At 47.2% G+C, this 18,008-nt stretch overlaps 1 protein-coding gene across 2 annotated transcripts in view; it reads right to left on the bottom strand.

The window, feature by feature from the left end:
• SLC25A13 (solute carrier family 25 member 13) overlaps positions 1 to 18,008 on the bottom strand; it is a 147,252-nt gene that overhangs the window by 98,473 nt on the left and 30,771 nt on the right. For both annotated transcript variants that reach the window (XM_032766149.2, XM_032766150.2), the window contains one exon: positions 9,962 to 10,015. In XM_032766149.2, coding sequence (XP_032622040.1) covers positions 9,962 to 10,015 — 54 coding nt within the window. Of the gene's footprint in view, positions 1 to 9,961; positions 10,016 to 18,008 lie in introns of those variants that run through there.

Genomic DNA, 18,008 nt, shown 5'->3' on the forward strand with positions numbered 1-18,008 from the left:
TCAGATTCTTGACCTCAAACAGCTGAAGGCAACCAACATGATGAAGTTAATCTTCAGAGGCAGAGTTAGGAAAAGACGGTTACTCACCTTTGTAACTGTTGTTCTTCGAGATGTGTTGCTCATATCCATTCCAGTTAGGTGTGCGCGCGCCGCATGCACGTTCGTCGGAGAAACTTTTACCCTAGCAAACAACTCGATGGGCCGGCAGGTCACCCCCTAGAGTGGCGCCGCTATGGCGCTCTGATATATACCCTGCCGCGCCCCATCCGCTCCTCAGTTCCTTCTTGCCGGCTAATCCAACAGTGGAAGGGAGGGCAGGTGTTGGAATGGATAATGGCAACACATCTTCGAAGAACAAATTAAAAGGTGAGTCAACGTTTTCTTCTTCAAGTGCTCTCATACTCCATTCCAGTTAGGTGATTCCCAAGCACTTACCTAGGCGTGGGTGTCGGAGTGAGACGTTGCAGAATGTAAGACAGCTGAGCGAAGGCGGCATCGTTCTGGATTGTTTGGACCAATGCGTTAATGGGTTTGCAAAGGTGTGGATAGAAGCCGGGTAGCGCAACGACAGTATTCTCTGTATAGGTAAACATGGGCCAGAGAAGACATAGGCCTTGAGCTCGCGTAGGTAAGTGGGCGTTGGATCGGCCCGGTGACTTGAGCCAAGTCATAGCAACGATTGAATACACGAGTTGACCCAAGACGCGACGCGCTGGGAGAATTGCCTTGCCCTACATACGTTATGCCACGCATACAAAGACGTTTGCGTGATTGGTCGAAAGGGGCTGGGTCCCTCTCGATGTAAACGCGAGAGAGCCTCCGGACATCCAAAGTATGGAGCTGTCGTTCTGCTGTCGCGATGAGTGCGGCTTTGGAAAGAAGACTGGCAGAAAAATGTCTTGGTTCACATGAAAGGCGGAGACGACCTTGGGAAGGAATGCCAGGTGAGGTTGCAGCTGTACCTTGTCCTTATGGAACACAGTATATGGAGGATCCACCGTCAGTGCACGAAGTTCCGAGACTCGTCTAGCCGAGGTAACAGCGACTAGGAAAGCTGTTTTCCAGGACAGGTACAGTAGCAAGCATGTGGCCAAAGGCTCAAAGGGGGGGCCCCATGAGCCTGTTTAAAACAAGGTTCAGGTCCCAGGTAGGGGTAGGGGGCTTGACCTGAGGGTATAACCGTTCCAAGCCCTTGAGGAACCTGGAAGACATAGGGTGGGAAAAAATGGTACTGCCAGCTTCCCCCGGGTGGAAGGTGGATATAGCCGTGAGGTGGACTCGCAGAGTGGAGATTCAAGGAACAGGGATTGGCAGAGACCACAGATAGTCCAGGATAGTGGGGATTGATACCGAACACGGAGAGTTGCCACGTTGGGCACACCAGTGGCAGAAGCGCTTCCATTTTGCGAGGTATGTCGAGCGCGTGGAGGGCTTTCTGCTTCTGAGCAACACCTGTTGTACTGCGGCGGAACAGCTCAACTCCAACTGGTTTAACCAGACAGGAGCCAGGCTGTCAGGTGGAGGGACTGTAGGTCCAGGTGGTGAAGCCTGCCGAAGTCTTCCGTGATCAAGTCTGGCCATAGCGGCAGGGGGATTGGATCCGACAGGGACAGGTCGAGCAGCATGGAGTATCAGTGCTACCTCGGCCAAGCCGGCGCGATCAGGATAAGGCGGGCTTTGTCCCTGCAGATCTTGAGCAGGACTCGGTGGACGAAGGGAAACGGTGGAAAGGCATAACAGAGGTGGCCCGTCCACGGAATCATGAACGCGTCCGACAGGGAGCCCGGGGAGCGACCCTGTAGGGAGCAGAACACCTGGCACTTCCTGTTCATTTTGGACGCAAACAAGTCAATGTGGGGAAAGCCCCACCTCCGGAAGATCGAATGGAGAACGTCCGGGCGGATGGACCATTCGTGTGAGAGGAAGGACCTGCTCAGGTGATCTGCAAGCGTGTTTCGTACCCCTGGAAGAAAGGAGGCCACCAGGTCTATGGATTGGGCTACACAGAAGTCCCACAGTTGGATCACTTCCTGGCACAAGAGAGACGACCTCGTCCCTCCCTGTTTGTTGATGTAATACATGGCAGTTTTGTTGTCCGTGAATACTCCAACACAACGGCCGTGTAGATGGTCGAGGAACGCTTGACACGCCAGGTGGACCGCTCTGAGCTCTCGGACATTGATATGAAGTGTCAGCTCCCGGGGTGACCAAAGGCCTTGGGTGCGCAGGTGCCCTAGGTGGGCCCCCCAGCCCAGCGCGGACGCGTCCATTGTTAGGGATGCGGAGGGCTGGGGAGGATGAAAGGGTAGGCCCGCACACACTTGGGACGATCTCTTTGACCAGTCGAGGGAGCTCAGAACTTCCGGTGTGACCATCAGAATGATGTCTAAGGCGTCTCTGTTCGGCCGATAGACAGAAGCGAGCCAGGTTTGTAGCGGGCGCATCCGCAGTCTGGCATGTTTTGTAACGAAAACACATGCAGCCATGTGCCCAAAGACAGCGAGGCAAGTACGGGCAGAGGTAGTTGGAAACCTCTGAAGACTTTGGACAAGGGAGACTATGGCCTGAAACCGGTGCGGGGGCAAACTGGCTGTTTCAAGGTTGGAGTCCAGCACTGCCCCGATAAATTCTATTCTTTGCGTGGGTACCAGGGTGGACTTGTCCAGACTGATGATCAGGCCTAGACGTGTAAATAGCTCCCTGATAGTGTTGACATGGCTGATGACTTGAGCCTCGGAGGTCCCTCTGATAAGCCAGTCGTCGAGGTAAGGAAAAACATGTATTCAACGACGGCGTAGTGAAGTGGTGACGACCGCCATACATTTCCTGAAGACCCGAGGGGCCGACGAAAGACCAAAGGGAAGGACAGTAAACTGGTAGTGAACCCGATTCACCACAAAGCGCAGGTACCTCCTATGGGCGGGGGTAAATCGCAATATGGAAATATGCGTCCTTCATGTTGAGAGCGGCGTACCAATCGCCGGGATCCAGGGAGGGGATGATGGTCCCCAGGGACACCATGCGGAACTTGAAATTCTTGATGAACTTGTTCAGTTCGCGTAGGTCGAGGATGGGCCGGAGGCCCCCTTTTGCCTTAGGAATCAGGAAATATCGGGAATAAAACCCCTTGCCCTTTAACTCCTCTGGTACCTCCTCTATAGCTCCGGTTGATAGAAGCTTGTGAACCTCCTGCATGAGGAGCTGCTCGTGAAAGGGGTCCCTGAAGAGGGACGGGGAAGAGGGAGGGTGGGAGGGAGGCGGAGAGATAAACTGAAGACGGTATCCAAGTTCCACCGTAAGAAGGACCCAACGATCTGAAGTCAACTGGGACCACGCCGGAAGGAACGAGGAAAGGCGGTTGGAAAACTGGAACGGATCCGAAGAGGGAATTGGTACGCTGCTCTCAGGCGCACCTTCAAAAATTTGTTTTAGGTCCCGATGATGGTTTGGCGGGACCAGAATTGTTGCCTGCGGGTGGTACGACCTCTCCTACGGGCAAAAACCTGTCTCGGCTGAGGTGGAGGGTAAGGGCGCTGAGGTTGGGAATGGAATGACCGTCTCTGAGTCTGAGGGGTATGCATTTCAAGTGAATGCATGATAACCTCATTGTCCTTCAGACTCTGCAGTCTGGGATCCGTCTTTTGCGAAAAAAGACCTTGTCCATCGAATGGCAAGTCCTGTATGGTATGTTGCAGTTCTGGCGGTAGGCCGGACACCTGTAACCAGGATATGCGCCGCATGGCTATGCCAGAGGCAACTGTTCTAGCCACCAAATCTGCGGAATCTAGTGAAGCTTGTAATGAGGTTCTCGCAACCCTTTTCCCCTCCTCTAGGAGGGCTGTGAACTCCTGACGGGAGTCCTGGGGGACCAACTCAGTAAACTTGCCGACCGCCTCCCAGGTGTTATAGGAGTATCGGCTTAAGAGGGCTTGCTGGTTCGCCATGCGGAGCTGAAGCCCTCCGGTAGAGTAGATTTTTCGGCCCAACAAGCCCATGCGTTTGGCCTCCCTAGATTTCAGCGCGGGGGCTTGCTGGCCATGGCACTCCCTTTCGTTGACCGATTGTACCACCAACGAGCAAGTGGCGGGGTGCACGTAAAAGTATTCGTACTCTTTAGAAGGCACCATGTATTTTCTTTCTACACCCCTGGCTGTCGGTGGAATGGAAGCCGGGGACTGCCAGATGGTGTCTGCTCTGGCTTGGATCGACCTGATAAAGGGGAGGGAATCATAAGCATAATTCCTAATTTTGAACTTTAGAGTCCAAAATGTGGGTGCCTGCATGAAACCTCCAAGCTTAATTACCAGCTTGGATCTGATAGCGCTGCCACCAGCCAAAAATTTCCAGTGTTTGGCTCACTCTGGTCTCCCCAAAACCTTCCCTGGGACCCCAAGAACTTACCCTGAGTCTTACCACAAAGGGAAATAACCCCCCCCTTGTCTCTCTTTACTCCTCCCCAGGCTTCCCCTCCCGTGGTTATCCTGGAAGATGTACTTAAACTCCTTGAATTACAAAACAGAGAGGGCAATTTACCTCCCCCCCCTTCTTCCCCTCCAGTCCTCCTGAGAGAGACGTAATCCTGGCACAGGATTTCTAATCCCTAAAGCCTCACTTAAAAAAAAAATCCAATAGGTTTTAAAAGAAAAGCTTTATATAAAAGAAAGAAAAGACATAAAAATGTCTTCTGTATATAATAACAATATACAGGGTCAATTGCTTAAAAGAAAAATATGAAAAAACAGCCGTATTCAAAAAGAAATACAATTTACATCCCAGCAACTACACATCTTAATACAAAAACATAAAAGCTATTGTTTTCTACCTTTGTCTCACAACTTGAAACTGAAGATAGAAGCTTGAAGATAGAAAGATCTCTCTCATAGCCAGAGACAGACAAAAGACCAGACCCAAACATTCCCTCCCGGAGAACTTTTAAAAATCTGGTTTCTGATTGTCTTTTAGGTCAGGTGTTTGGTTCCCTTTAACCCTTTACAGGTAAAGAAACATAACCCTAGCTATCTGTTTATGAACAGAGGGCCACTCTGGTAGCGTTCTGCTGATCAGGATGCTAACCACTGGTCCTCCACCTCAGGACCCTCTACGAGGCGATATTTTGGGCACCTGCATTGCAGAATCTTGGTGTGCTCGCAGATACAATCGGTAGCCCGATGATAGTGCCCGCTAACCCCTCATCCGGGGAAGATGACGACGACAACCCTGGGATGAGTGGGTCCTGGACTGATGCCTCATCCTGGTGGACCTCCGTCTCTGGAACATCATGTTGTTCTGGAGCCTGTGCAGCGCTCGCCTCCGTATCAGCACGGGGAGGTCTGCTGACAGTGGCCTCAGGTACCCGGTGCTCCGAATGGCCAGAGCATGATGGGCCCGTTGGTTCCCCTTGGGCTTGGTGGTAGGCCCAGGGTGTCCAAAAAGACCACTGGGGTGGTCCGTGGTCCTGATGGGCTTGAATGTCTGAACCCCCATAGGAGGCGCTGTCTGCATACGAAGAGGCGGACGGATGACGGGACGGCCACGGGGGAGCTGAAGTAGACTGGACCAGGTCTCTGTGTCCATAGTATTCCTCCCTGCGTGGTACCGGCGAACGGTACCGGGAACCGTGGCAGTGTTGAGACCGGGACCTACGACCAGTGCGGTGCCGGGAGGTTGACCAGTGCCGAACATCGTCATGCCTGGATCGGCTACGAGAGGTGTGGCGGTGCCGGGATCTGGAGCAGTGCCGACGGTACGATGGAGACCGGGATCTCAAGCGGTGCCGCAAGTGCGACCGGTACCGGGATGGAGAACGGTACCAGGACTGCGAGCGGCGCCGGGATCAGGAGCGGTGCCGGGGTCGAGAGTGATCACGGAATCCTGATCGAGACCGACGGTGCTCAGTGGTGCCCGGGGAAGATGGTCACACCATGGCAGGTTTGCCCAGCGACTGGATGACCCGCACTGGCGGTGCCGGGTGTTGGGGTAGCTCAGGCTCTGTGAGAGCAATGAGGTCCCGCACCATGGAGAAGGTCTCCGGCATGGACGGTATGACAAGCTCTACCGCAGCACGGGCTGGGGAGCTGGTAGGCACCGGACTCAACGGCTCCTGAGAGACCGGAATCGACGGTGCAGAGACAAGCGGTGCTGCGGCAGTTGGCGGTGCCAGGTGGTCCGACTTGGAGCTGCGCTCTGACTGCAGTGTAGCTGAAGGTACCGCAGGAGCCTTGTGCTTCTTGCTCCTCGGGGAGAGAGAGCGGCACCGGCCGGAGGATTGGGCCGGTGATGGGTGGCGCCGAAGAGTCTTCACTGATGCTGGAGCAGAAGATGCACTTGTTCCCGGCGCTGGAGTCGGTGCTGGAGTCGGTGCCGAGGATGGAGGAGTTAGAGCTGCCTCCATCAAAAGTTGCTTCAGGCGAATGTCCCGCTCTTTTTTAGTCCGGGGCTTGAACGCCTTACAGATACGGCACTTGTCCGAAAGATGGGCCTCGCCGAGGCACTTTAAATAGGAGTTGTGCGGATCTCCTGTGGGCATCGGCAGATGACAGGCCGCGCAGGGTTTGAAGCCCGGTGAACCGGGCATGGGCCCCAGTGCCGGGGGAGGAGAAGGGGCGAACCCCCGATCCTCTTTAACTATATACACAAACTATAACTACGTCAAACGGTAATAAAGCTAGAGAAAAAACTATGTACACGAAAAAAACTATACAACAAGCGAATCGCTAGGGAGGTGGAGATCAGCTAAGCTGCGCTCCACTGTTCCAACGACACGGGCAGTAAAAAGGAACTGAGGAGCGGACGAGCCGGCAGGGGTATATATCAGGCGCCATAGCGGCGCCACTCTAGGGGGCGACCTGCCGGCCCACCGAGTGTTGCTAGGGTAAAAGTTTCTCCGACGAACGTGCATGCGGCGCGTGCACACCTAACTGGAATGGATATGAGCAAGCACTCGAAGAAGAATAATGCTTGTGAACATGCAATAGAAGAATTTCATATTGTTCTGAGAAATCCTGAGCCTAATATTTTCCAAAAGGGAGAGTCTTCTCTCTGTGGACCACATTTCTTCTCTCCACTCTTTACTCCTGGTGGAATTCTGCACCACTGTGCAATGCAGAATTTTGCAGAAATTAACATTGTGTGCGCAGAATTTCCTTTCCCTCACAGAAATGGGCTGCAGTGCTGCCAACTGCCACTAGGGGCAGAGCCCAACTTGCACACAGAAGACACTGCTGAGGGGAGAGGGAGGGAGCCAGAGAGCTCCTGGCAGCTGCAGTTCTCATCATGCCCCAAGGGAAGGAGAGAGTGGTGCACAGGAAACTCCATGCAAGCCTGGGACCAAGCATCAGACAGTTTCTCCCTCTGAATCTTTGAGCTCTGGGGGGTAGGGAAGAAGTGCAGGCATCTGGGCGGTGGAGTGTGAGGGGAACAGCTGGGATCTGGGGGGGGCGGGGGGGAGGAGACTGTGGGTGTCTGGCCCCTGGGCTGGGCTCTGGGAGCGGAGGGGCAGAGAAACAGGAACTGGATAGTCACAGAGGTTTCTTTAACTCTCTACTCCTGGGGGAATGTTTGCGTGTGTCTGTATTGTTACAGACATACTTGCTGACAGGTATTTTGAAATAAATTACCAAAATAATTGAAACTATTGTGATTATGTAGTGTTATTTTGACAAATAAAATTTACAGAATTTTAAAATATTGAGCACAGAATATTTAATTTTTTTTGGCACAGAATGCCCGCAGGAGTAACTCTTGCAATAAAAGTCATTGGAATCCTTCTGGCCTGGCTCCTCTATTTGTTCTTGCTCCTCAAAGGAGCACAAGAACCTCCCCCATAAGGCCAGCTGTCCTGACAGATACCAGTTCTGAGACAGTATTTTATGGCTCAATTTTTGTAACTGAATGTCTAGCTTCAGGTGCATAAGTACACAGATGGGCAACTATATCCCCCCATGTTCCCCCCAGTTATAATTCACAAGAATCTACAATGAGCTCATGAAGGTCATGGGGTTGGGTAAAATTTAGTATGGTATTAGATCTCTGTCTTTTAACACCTTTGCAAACGAAGGTAAAATTCAAGAAATCACGCCATCGTACCATCTCCACCACTCTGACCACCTAAACTGATCGGAAGGGAAATTTTCCTACACATCCATATCCTCCCTGCTCATTACACAGTCCTACTTTTCTCAATAGGGAAGCACTATCTATATACTGCTATATCCACTGTACTATTAAGCCCTTAGGGCATTTTTTGTGTAAAAAAAAAAAACAAAAAACCCACAACACAACTTATTGTGGTGATCACAGCCTAAGACCACAATCCAGCAAAACACTTCAGCACAGACTTAACTTTAAGCATATGAGAAGTCAGAGTGATATCAATGAGACTAGTCTCATGCTTAGGTGCTTTCCTGGATCAGGGACTAAAGGAAAAAGGTAGCAGTGTATTTCACAAATGTCTTTTTCAGAGTCCCTTTCTACTAGGAAGCAATCAGAGGTGTTGCATAAATTCTGTTGCAACACAATTTAGTGATCAGTTTTCCAAGCTTTGCATATATTTCTTCTTTTACAACCATCTTGTTATGTTCCAGTAGTCACTTTGGATCAGCTGCTAGAACTTCTCATAATAAACTATTTTGTTCTCTACCTTTAAATTAGGCTTAGACAGAGCCACATTTTAAAAGACAGGCCTCTATCTCCAGCAGTTCAAACTCCGGGTCAGGTTCCAGAGGCAGCTTCTTTTACTGGCCCAGGGAAGCTTGTCCCCCACTCTGGGCCAGGGTGGGTGGGTAAAAATCGTGCCCCCCAGAGCCCCGCTGGGGGAAGAGGAGAAGGTGGAAACACCACCCATGGCTTACAGGAAAGCAGCACAGACCCCTGTGCTGCTCCTGCTCTGCCAGCCAGAGGGGACTCACAGCTTTGCTTGTGAGTCTGAGCATCTTCACTTCCTAGCTGTAAGTGGGTGCCCCGCGTGTGGGGATAGGGGTGGGTACAGGCAGCCCAGATACACCTACCTTTAAGATGCAATACAGGCATAGTACAGTATTTGCTTTCTTTTCCCCCCCATCTCTGATGCTGCCTGATGGTTACTTCCAGTTTCACATGGTGTACTGTTGACAGGTCAGTCTGTAACTCTGGTGTTCATATCTTTGAGGTTCTACTACATTTGCACACTTTTAAGCACCACCACCTATATACATTAAAGTGATGATGCTTCAGAAGTGTAGGCACGTGAAAGCAGATGCACAATGAAGCCTCCTTGCAAATTTGATCCTTAATAAGACTTCTGCAAATAAAGTCCTAAGCCTGAGGTGGTGGGTATGGAGATATACCAGAACAAAATGCTGTTCGTTTTGGGATTATAAACCAGGAAATGTCCATTTTTAGTTAAATCTCACTGCTTAAGGGTGGGGAAAAAAGGAATTTTTCTAAGATTCCAAGTGCCATTTCTGAAATTTTGAGGGGGACGAAGACAATGCCTTATGGCCTCCACTGCTCCTGCAAATATTTCCATGGCAGCCCAGCAGGGGAAGCAGAAACAACATGAAACTGACAAGTATTGCAATTACTACATATGATGATCCTGCCTGCACCTCTAGGGAAGCAGATGCACAAGTGCAACAGCATGGAGGGTAGAAGACAGGTTACCCAGTGGTCCAACGGCTACACATCTTCAACATTATTACCATGTGTAGAAACAGTACTGAAACTCCCTTCCCTTTTTCTGAACACTCTCTTTCCAAGATACTACTAATATTTTCCTAAGCCAATACAATAATCACTCAAGAATGTATTTGACTTCTTGGTGAGCATTGTTCAATTTTGATAGTTGTATTTAAGTCTAACATGGTAATAATATGGTGAATGATTAATGGTTGAAAAAGCTATCAAGAGTTGAATGCTACAATAAAGGAGCAAAAGATATGAAAATTTTAGTCTGAAAGGGTAAAAATATTTACTCTATACATACCTTCAAAAATATTGTTTTCAACTCAGCTGGATCAGCTCTCTTGGTTAGAGCCACCTACAAGTAAATACATTTATATTAATATGCATATTTTATACAAAAGATGTAAAAATGTCATTTAAAAGGAAAAATTCAAACAACAGAATTAATGCTGAAAATAAATGTTTGTCTTAGGTAAATCAGCGACTGATTTAGTTGGTCATGTTTACTCACTTAACATTTACACTAAGTTATTCAACATTTTTGCTGTAAATGTTTCTTCTATGCATTCTTCAATTCTTAAACCTGCAGGTTGCATATCTGCCAAAGTACCAACTCCCTCCAAAAGGCTAATCTGCTGTACCTAAGCATTTATACCATGCTCATCACATAGCTTTGCACTTACCGCACCTATCATCTCAGGATCCCAAAGTGCTTTATAAGACATATATTATCCCCACTTTACACTGATGAATTAAAAGACTTACTCAAGGAAACACAGCAAGTAATGGAGAACTCAGGATTAGAACTCAGATCTTCTGTCTTAATCTTCTACTATAATCTTGCTGGAATTTCTACCTCCTAGTCCCATTATTTGAAAAGATATGGTTTTGTAGCATAGACTTTGTGACACCACACCAAATCTTGTGCTTAAGATTTCACTGCAGAAAAGGCAGCTAGCTTACGAAAAAGAAAGCTCGAATTCCCATGAACTGTCATCTGTAGCAGCAAAATAAATTACTAGCAAAGTTTTTTAAAAGTTTATGAACACTCAGTATGGAAATAGGAATTTGGGACAATCCCCACTCTCCTTTTGTAGCTAGCTGGTGGCATCTGTTGTCTTTCCATCTCTCTCTCTCTCACTCTCTCTTTGGAGGTGAATGAATGCAGCCCCTCAATGTGTGCATTTCAAATTTTTTGCTGCCCCTCCACAAATTTTTAGCCAAAATAAGTACCATCATAATAAGCATAATTTGAGTGTCAAATCAGCACATACCTTCATCTATAACCTGTAAAGGCTACTCAAAGCACTCAGTTAACTTGGGTTTTCAGAAGGTTTTTGGATTAGGGCTGTCAAACTATTAAAAATAATTAATTGCAAGAATAGTCACAAGTAATCGCAGTTTTAATTGCACTGTTAAACAATATTAGAATACCATTTATTTAAATATTTTTGGATGTTGGAAGAGGGAGTGTATGTGTGAGAGACAGAGTGAGAGTTGTAGGGAGTATGTCAGCACGCCTTCTCTTTAAGCAGAGCACTCACCAGCCTGAACACTTGCTGAGAAATCAGCAGCCGCAGGCAGCTCCCACTCTGATCCAGAGGCAGCAGCACAGACAGATTCCCTGTCCCTAACCCCAGCTCACCAGAGACCAGATATAGGGGCAGAGGGATTGGGACACACCATCACCCTCCCTCCCCCTGCTCTGCACAGCAGATAGGAGGCTCCCAGTCCTGAGCCACTTGGTCAGGGGTGGCTCGAAGGCAAGGAGGGTGCGCATAGGAGCAGCGGTGGCTGCAGAGGGCAGCAGAGCAGCAGGGGTGTCCCCACCCCGGAGCACAGGGCTCTGGTCGATGGCCCGGCCCAGCCCACCCACATCTAAGGCCGGTCCTGCTCCTGAGCCAGCAGCAGACAGGCTCCCCGCATTCCCTGACCCCAGCTCAGTGGCAAGCGGGTACAGAGACGGGGGATGGGGACACCCTGACATTAACCCCACACACACACACCTGCCCCCACTCTGCACCACAGTCCGAAGCAGCTTGGCCGGGGTGGCTGCATGGGGGTGGGGCACAGGAGGTGGGAGCAGCAGTGGTGTAGGACAGTAGGATGAGGGGCACGCTGCCCCAGAGGCACACAACAGTGCCCACTTGAGCACGGTACCCTGGCTTGCGATTATCACTCGTTAAAAAATAATACGTTAACACATGCGATTAACTCAAAATAAATTAACTGCAATTAATTGACAGCCCTATTTTGGATAGATCCATCTATTATGGGTCAAAGGAAAAAACAAGTGGAGGATATCAAGTAAACTCCTGTCAAGTTAAAAACTGGTTATCTATTTGGAAACATCATAAGTTATTGCTCTTCAGCATAAACCTAAATAGTAGGCAACGTTTAACTGAACAGACCAGGTCTCCAGCTTGTCTGATATCTCCATCCTGCCCGTGGGTTCTATTAGTATACTGAAGAGGAATGGGCCGGGGAGGGGGGGACCCTATGCTAGATGGTGAAAAAAGTGAAAACTTATCAAAAACTGATTTTTTTTGGTAAAAACTGTGTGTATTTTTTCAAAATGTAGAGCAACTCTAGTGATTATTTTGCATCCTTTGGCAAATTAACCAATAGGATAAAAACAGTAAGTGCTACCTACTCTAACCGCAGACCCTATTTTTATTATGGAACCTAAGCAAAGACTCCACAGTTGGGGCTTGCACTTGTCTTTACACTGACACAGAGATCTACCCGCATGGAGGCCCTTGCAGAATCAATATCTACAGTTTTAACTATTAAATTACACAGTAGAACCTCAGAGTTACAGACACCTCGGGAATGGAGGCTATCCATAATTCTGAAATGGTGCGTAACTCTGAACAAGACGTTAGGGACTTCAGTGAAGGAGCTGAGGCTGCAGCTGCAGATGGGGATCAGAGCTCAGGACAGGGGGTGATCAGGGCTTCTGACCTTAAGGGCTACCAGGGCTCCTGGCTGGGGGCGGGGGCTCAGGGCGTCTGTCCCTTCGGAGCACTAGGGCTCAAGGCTTTAGACCTGCGGGGAGTGCTGGGGCTTGGGGCTTCAACCTCATGGCTCCATTCCCGGTTTCAAGGGGGAAGAGATGCCATAGCTCGGACCTTAGCTGTGGGGGGAGCACCAGCACTAAAACTGGCACGCCCCTTATAACTAAAGCCCCGATCCCCAGCACGTGACCCTGCCCCTCGGCAAGGTCAGGAACAGAGCTGCACCGCTGCTGCTCCGATCTCCGGTACTGACCCCGCCCCCCACTGAAATCAGGAGTGGAACCAAAGCCCTGAGCCCCTAAACCACCCACGGGGCTGAAGCCAGGAACAGAGATGTGGGGTTAAAGCCCCAAGCCCCTGCACTCCCCCCAGCCTAAAGCCCTGACCCCCAGTGTTCCTGAGAGTCAGAAGCCCCGAGCCCCGCTTCTGCCCAGACACATGCACCCTGCAGCTGCAGCCCCAATCCGCCAGTAGCTGAAGCCCCAATGCAGCACAGTATTTTTTTTTTTGGTCTATGCTGCTGCCTGATTGAGGACTTCTGGTTTCACAGCTGTCTGGTAGACTGGTAAGTCCATAATACTGGTGTTCGTAAATCCAACTCTGACTCCCTCTCTCACTGTGCCCCAAAACCTGCTTAAAACATCCTTTCTGATTAAAATTTCTATGGCCTCGTGTGTCTCATATTTTGTGACCCACTATTTTCTCCAATAAACTTGCTTTTGAAGACAAACTGAATTGGATTCAGTGACTTAGTGCAGCAAATGCTGTCAGCCCTGGGAAGGAAAACAAAACTGACCTCTGACTTCAAGGCTTAGAATCAGGAAGAGTTCACAGGCTTAACACTTAGGGCCTAACCCAAAAGTTCAATAGTGAGAGTGAGAGTTTCGCCACAGAGAATGGGCTTTGATCAAACCCTTGTTCAAAAGATACCTCTGCAAAAGTCATGTTGAGGAAGCTGGCATGTGCACAAATATAAGATCTGAAGGGTGCTAGGACCTAGTTAGAATAGGCTTTAACCAGATATCTCCCATTACAATGAAAGTTGCACAACTTGATCTATTAGCAAGCCCTGTAAGTTTACTTACTGTAAACTTGCTTTGTGGAGTGTTAACATTTGGTAGCTGTTCTTCCAAAAGTCACTAGGACTATGTGCAAAATTGTTGGGTGGAGAGTCTGAAAACATGCATAATCCAAGTGTCATCTTTTATGGTTATTCACTTGAGAGCCTATGGTCAAGGCCCTGTCCACTCGACAGCAAGCTAAATATAAATTCTGTAGAAAGGTCCCTTGATTTCTGCAGCACTCCTGTGTTGAATTCTGCAGCACTACAAGCAAATTAAAAAACCTTCTGACTATAAAATAAATATAATCAGTACAACATTGCATTCATCATTAATTTTGTCATTACATTAAGTTTTACACTGCCTCCATGTTGTTAATTTGTGGTAAAAATATACCTGTAGAAACTGTTGAGTAAAATGGGGGAGGAGATAAGAACTGGCAGTTTTGATAGCTACACAGCGGTGGCTCATACAGGTTCAATTCCAATGCCATTAACAACATTGAGAAACCCAGCACAAATGGCTCTCCAGCTCCAGCAGCCATTTTCAGTTTTGTATTGATACTGAAGGAGGCAGCTGCACTTCATGAGCCATCTACAGTGTTCAGTGGGGCTGATGCCAGTGGAGTTGAACCAATGTTAGCAACACTGGGAATATTTACAGTTATTTATTCCCTAATCCAGACAAGGCTCAAGAGACAAACACATAAGCCTCGCCCACACCAGTAAAGTGACCTGGTGCAAATCACGGTTGTCCCTTGTGAAAAGGATCTTGATCAAACTTTCTGCAATCACGCTGAAAACTGTTGCATTCCAGGTTTGCCAGTGTGACAGCTAATATGTTATCTGACATTGGAGATTGAACCAGACACCGCCAGACCTAAAACATGAGCTGAACTAAACAGACAAGACTCCCAACGTGGCAGCTGTAACAACTCTCATCCTCTGTTGATGACCACAAAGGGGAACCTATAACTCACATTCGCCAGTAGGTTACAGTAGTAGTTAAACAGTTTTTTTTAAACCAGTTGAGGGTAGACTAGGGAAGTCTGCTGCCTAAAACCACTCTCAGCCAACAGGTAGTTTGCCTAGCGTAGACTGACCACAGACACTACTTGTGCTCCACTCTGGTACAATTCAATGTCGTATCGACTGACACTAACAAGAATTGCCTTATAAGAAATCTTTTGTTACTCACAAATTGTATCTATTCTAGCTATCTTTTCTCCCATGGGGGAAAAAAAACAAACTCTAAATTGATAGGCAAAGTGTCCATCTCATCACATGAACAGACATCTGAAAAGACCCATCAGTGAGACAATGTTTGTTATTGTCCACTAGACAGAGTAGCTTTACAAAAGCCGGACACTTTTTTTAAGACACATTTAATGGATAAAGCTTTCCAACATCTATTTTTAAAAACCTGAAGGGACACTGAACATAGGCTCTGAGTAACAAGCAAAGTTACAGAATATTCATGAAAGTGGGTGACATAGTAGATGAGAGTCGCCAGTGGGCCACTGTCTCCAAAGTACTTTAGGCGTTTTTGAAAAATTTATCCAATTTTTTTTTTTACATTTGTGTATTATATTAAATCGTTTTAGTTAACTGTACAACAGATTATAGAAGCACTAGCTGGCTCCTGGCACACCAGGGGTTAAACACCAAATTCCTATTTCTCTCCACTACCAAAGGCATTCAGGATAAGGGTTACAGAAAGGACTGTTGGAGAAACAGGAGCAGGATATGTGGGGAAACTGAGGTTCTCCCCAGTCGGGCTTAGAGGACTGAGTAGATTCCTGGGTTGGGAAAAGCTGTATTTGTTACTCATTTTGCTTACGTTCCCTTGTCTTGGTTTGTATTTATGAAGATTCTCTTCTGCTAACTCCTTGTAGCTGTGATTTGCTTCTGCTGCTGCTCAGTTGTCCCATCAGTTTATTTTAACATATACTTTTAATACATCATTTCAGCAGTGACAATATGCCAAGTCCTGGACCAACGCACAAAATGAAGACAGTCCTTGCCTTGAGAAGCTTATGATTTAAGAGATACATAGAGACAGGAAGCATTAAAAAAATCAAAAAGGAGAGAATGCATTGGACTTTGGAGGGTTTTAAAATAATTAACTACTAATTTATTTATTGCACTTAATATTCAAGGAGCAAGTCTTTAGGATGTATTTCAAAGAAGAGAGAGTGGTGGATAGGGAGTGAATCCCACAAATAGGACAGGATGGAAAAAGATTAGACATGAAAGAGGGAGACAGATTGCAGCAGGGAACAGGATAAGAAGTAATGTCCAAGCATACAGAGCCTTGATGGTAAATACAAGAAGTTTGAACTTGATGCGGTGGGGAAGTGGAGCCATTGAAGGGATTCCAGAATAATGGTGATATGGTCAGTAATGGGCGAAGAAGATACTTTCAGTGGGCCTATTTTGGAAGGGCTGGAGGGATAATCTGAGTTTTAGGTCGGAAGAGATGTAATTACCCAGAAAGGAGATGATCAGGGCATCAATAAGTGTTTTAGTCTCTCCCAAACAGGATAGGATAAGCTTTCGATAGACTGTGGAAGGAGAAACAGCAAGATTGGGGGAGGTGAAGAGAGGGGTCAAATATGATCCCTCCATCCCACCATCCTATACTTGCTCTTTTTATCCTCCCAGAGTCCAGTTCTGGTTTTCATACTTTTTCGGAAAGTGGAAAAAGTGAAGAGCAATCAGAGAAAAGCTACAGAAATGATCTGAGGTCTAGAAAACCTGCCTTACAATGAGAGACTTGAGGAGCGTCATCTACTTAGCTCAAAGAGAAGGTTGGGAGGCAGTTTGATCATGATCTATAAGTACCTACAAAAGGAGAAGATTTCCAATACTAGAGGCCTCTTTAATCTAGCTCACAAAGATCTAGTATAACAAGATCCAATGGCTGGAATTTGAAGTTAGAACCATCCAGAATGGAAATAAGATCCATATTTTTAAGACTTAGAATAATTAATCATTAGAACAGATTTCAAGGGGATGGAGTGAACTCTCCATCACTTAAAGGCTTTAAATCAAGACTGCAGGTCTTTCTAAAATACATTCTCTAGTTCCACCACAAATTATTGCTCCTGATGCAAGAATCACTTGGTGAAAGTCTGTGGCTTGTGTTATGAAGGAGGTCGGCCTTAAAAAGACATTAAAATATCTTATAAATTATAAATATACACACACACACACATACAACACACACACAGACACACATATATCCTAGAGGAGAGGGACACAGCCTTTCTGCTAAACTAAACCCCAGAGATTAGAGACTGGAATGCTTGAAACCATTTTAGAATGTGGTTTTAGGGAGAGTTTGCATTCACACAATTCTTTTATACTGATTAAAGATTATCCTAAAACCATGTTCTAACCAGCACTGGAATCAAGGATATAAAACAGATGTGGTACAACCAACTTGCTTATGCAGATGAGAATTCACTTTTCCTATGTATCTAGAACTATGTTAGCTAAACCAGATGAGACTGTTCTCCTTACTAGCAGCTCTCCTTGAAAAAGCCAGTTCCATTATGCATTGCATCACGAGTTCTGTATATGCACTCTGCCTCCAAGGTCAGTTGCAGTTAATAATAATAAGTGGAGATATACTATCTCATAGAACTGGAAGGGACCCTGACAGGTCTGAGTCCAGCCCCCTGCCTTCACTAGCAGGACCAAGTACTGATTTTTGTCATGGATCCCTAAGTGGTCCCCTCAAGAATTGAACTTACAACCTTGGTTTGGCAGGCCAATGCTCAAACCACTGAGCTATCCCTCCCCCCATTTAGCCTCAGAACGCAAATAACTGCAAATAGCTATATCTGAGACAGCATTTGTAGTCTTTCTACACAGAGTCTAAGTTAAGGACCTTTTATTACAGCAAAAGATGGAAACCAACCAATCTATGCAATAATTCTTGCATTCCTATAGGTTGCAAGCACCTAAACCAGACTCTAGAAAATTCTGTCAAGTTTAAAGAAGAAATGTTAATAAGATTATCAACTAATACTGTCCAAAAGGCAAAGGAAGCATACAGAGTTACAGCACAGATAGTGATTAAACTAGAAAGTGTACTGAGCCCACCCCAACTTTGGTGACTAACGGGGACCAATAAAATCTAAGGTAAACTACTTTCTCCTATCATCAAGTTGTCACAACTACAAATCAGCAGACATCTCCCAAACTGCAGGTATCAAGCACCAAGATAAGTGGAAGTCTTCACTTCTCCCCGGTCCTTCACAGAT

Source organism: Chelonoidis abingdonii, chromosome 2 (genome assembly GCF_003597395.2).
Source record: "Chelonoidis abingdonii isolate Lonesome George chromosome 2, CheloAbing_2.0, whole genome shotgun sequence".
Classification (NCBI taxonomy): Eukaryota; Metazoa; Chordata; order Testudines; family Testudinidae; genus Chelonoidis; species Chelonoidis abingdonii.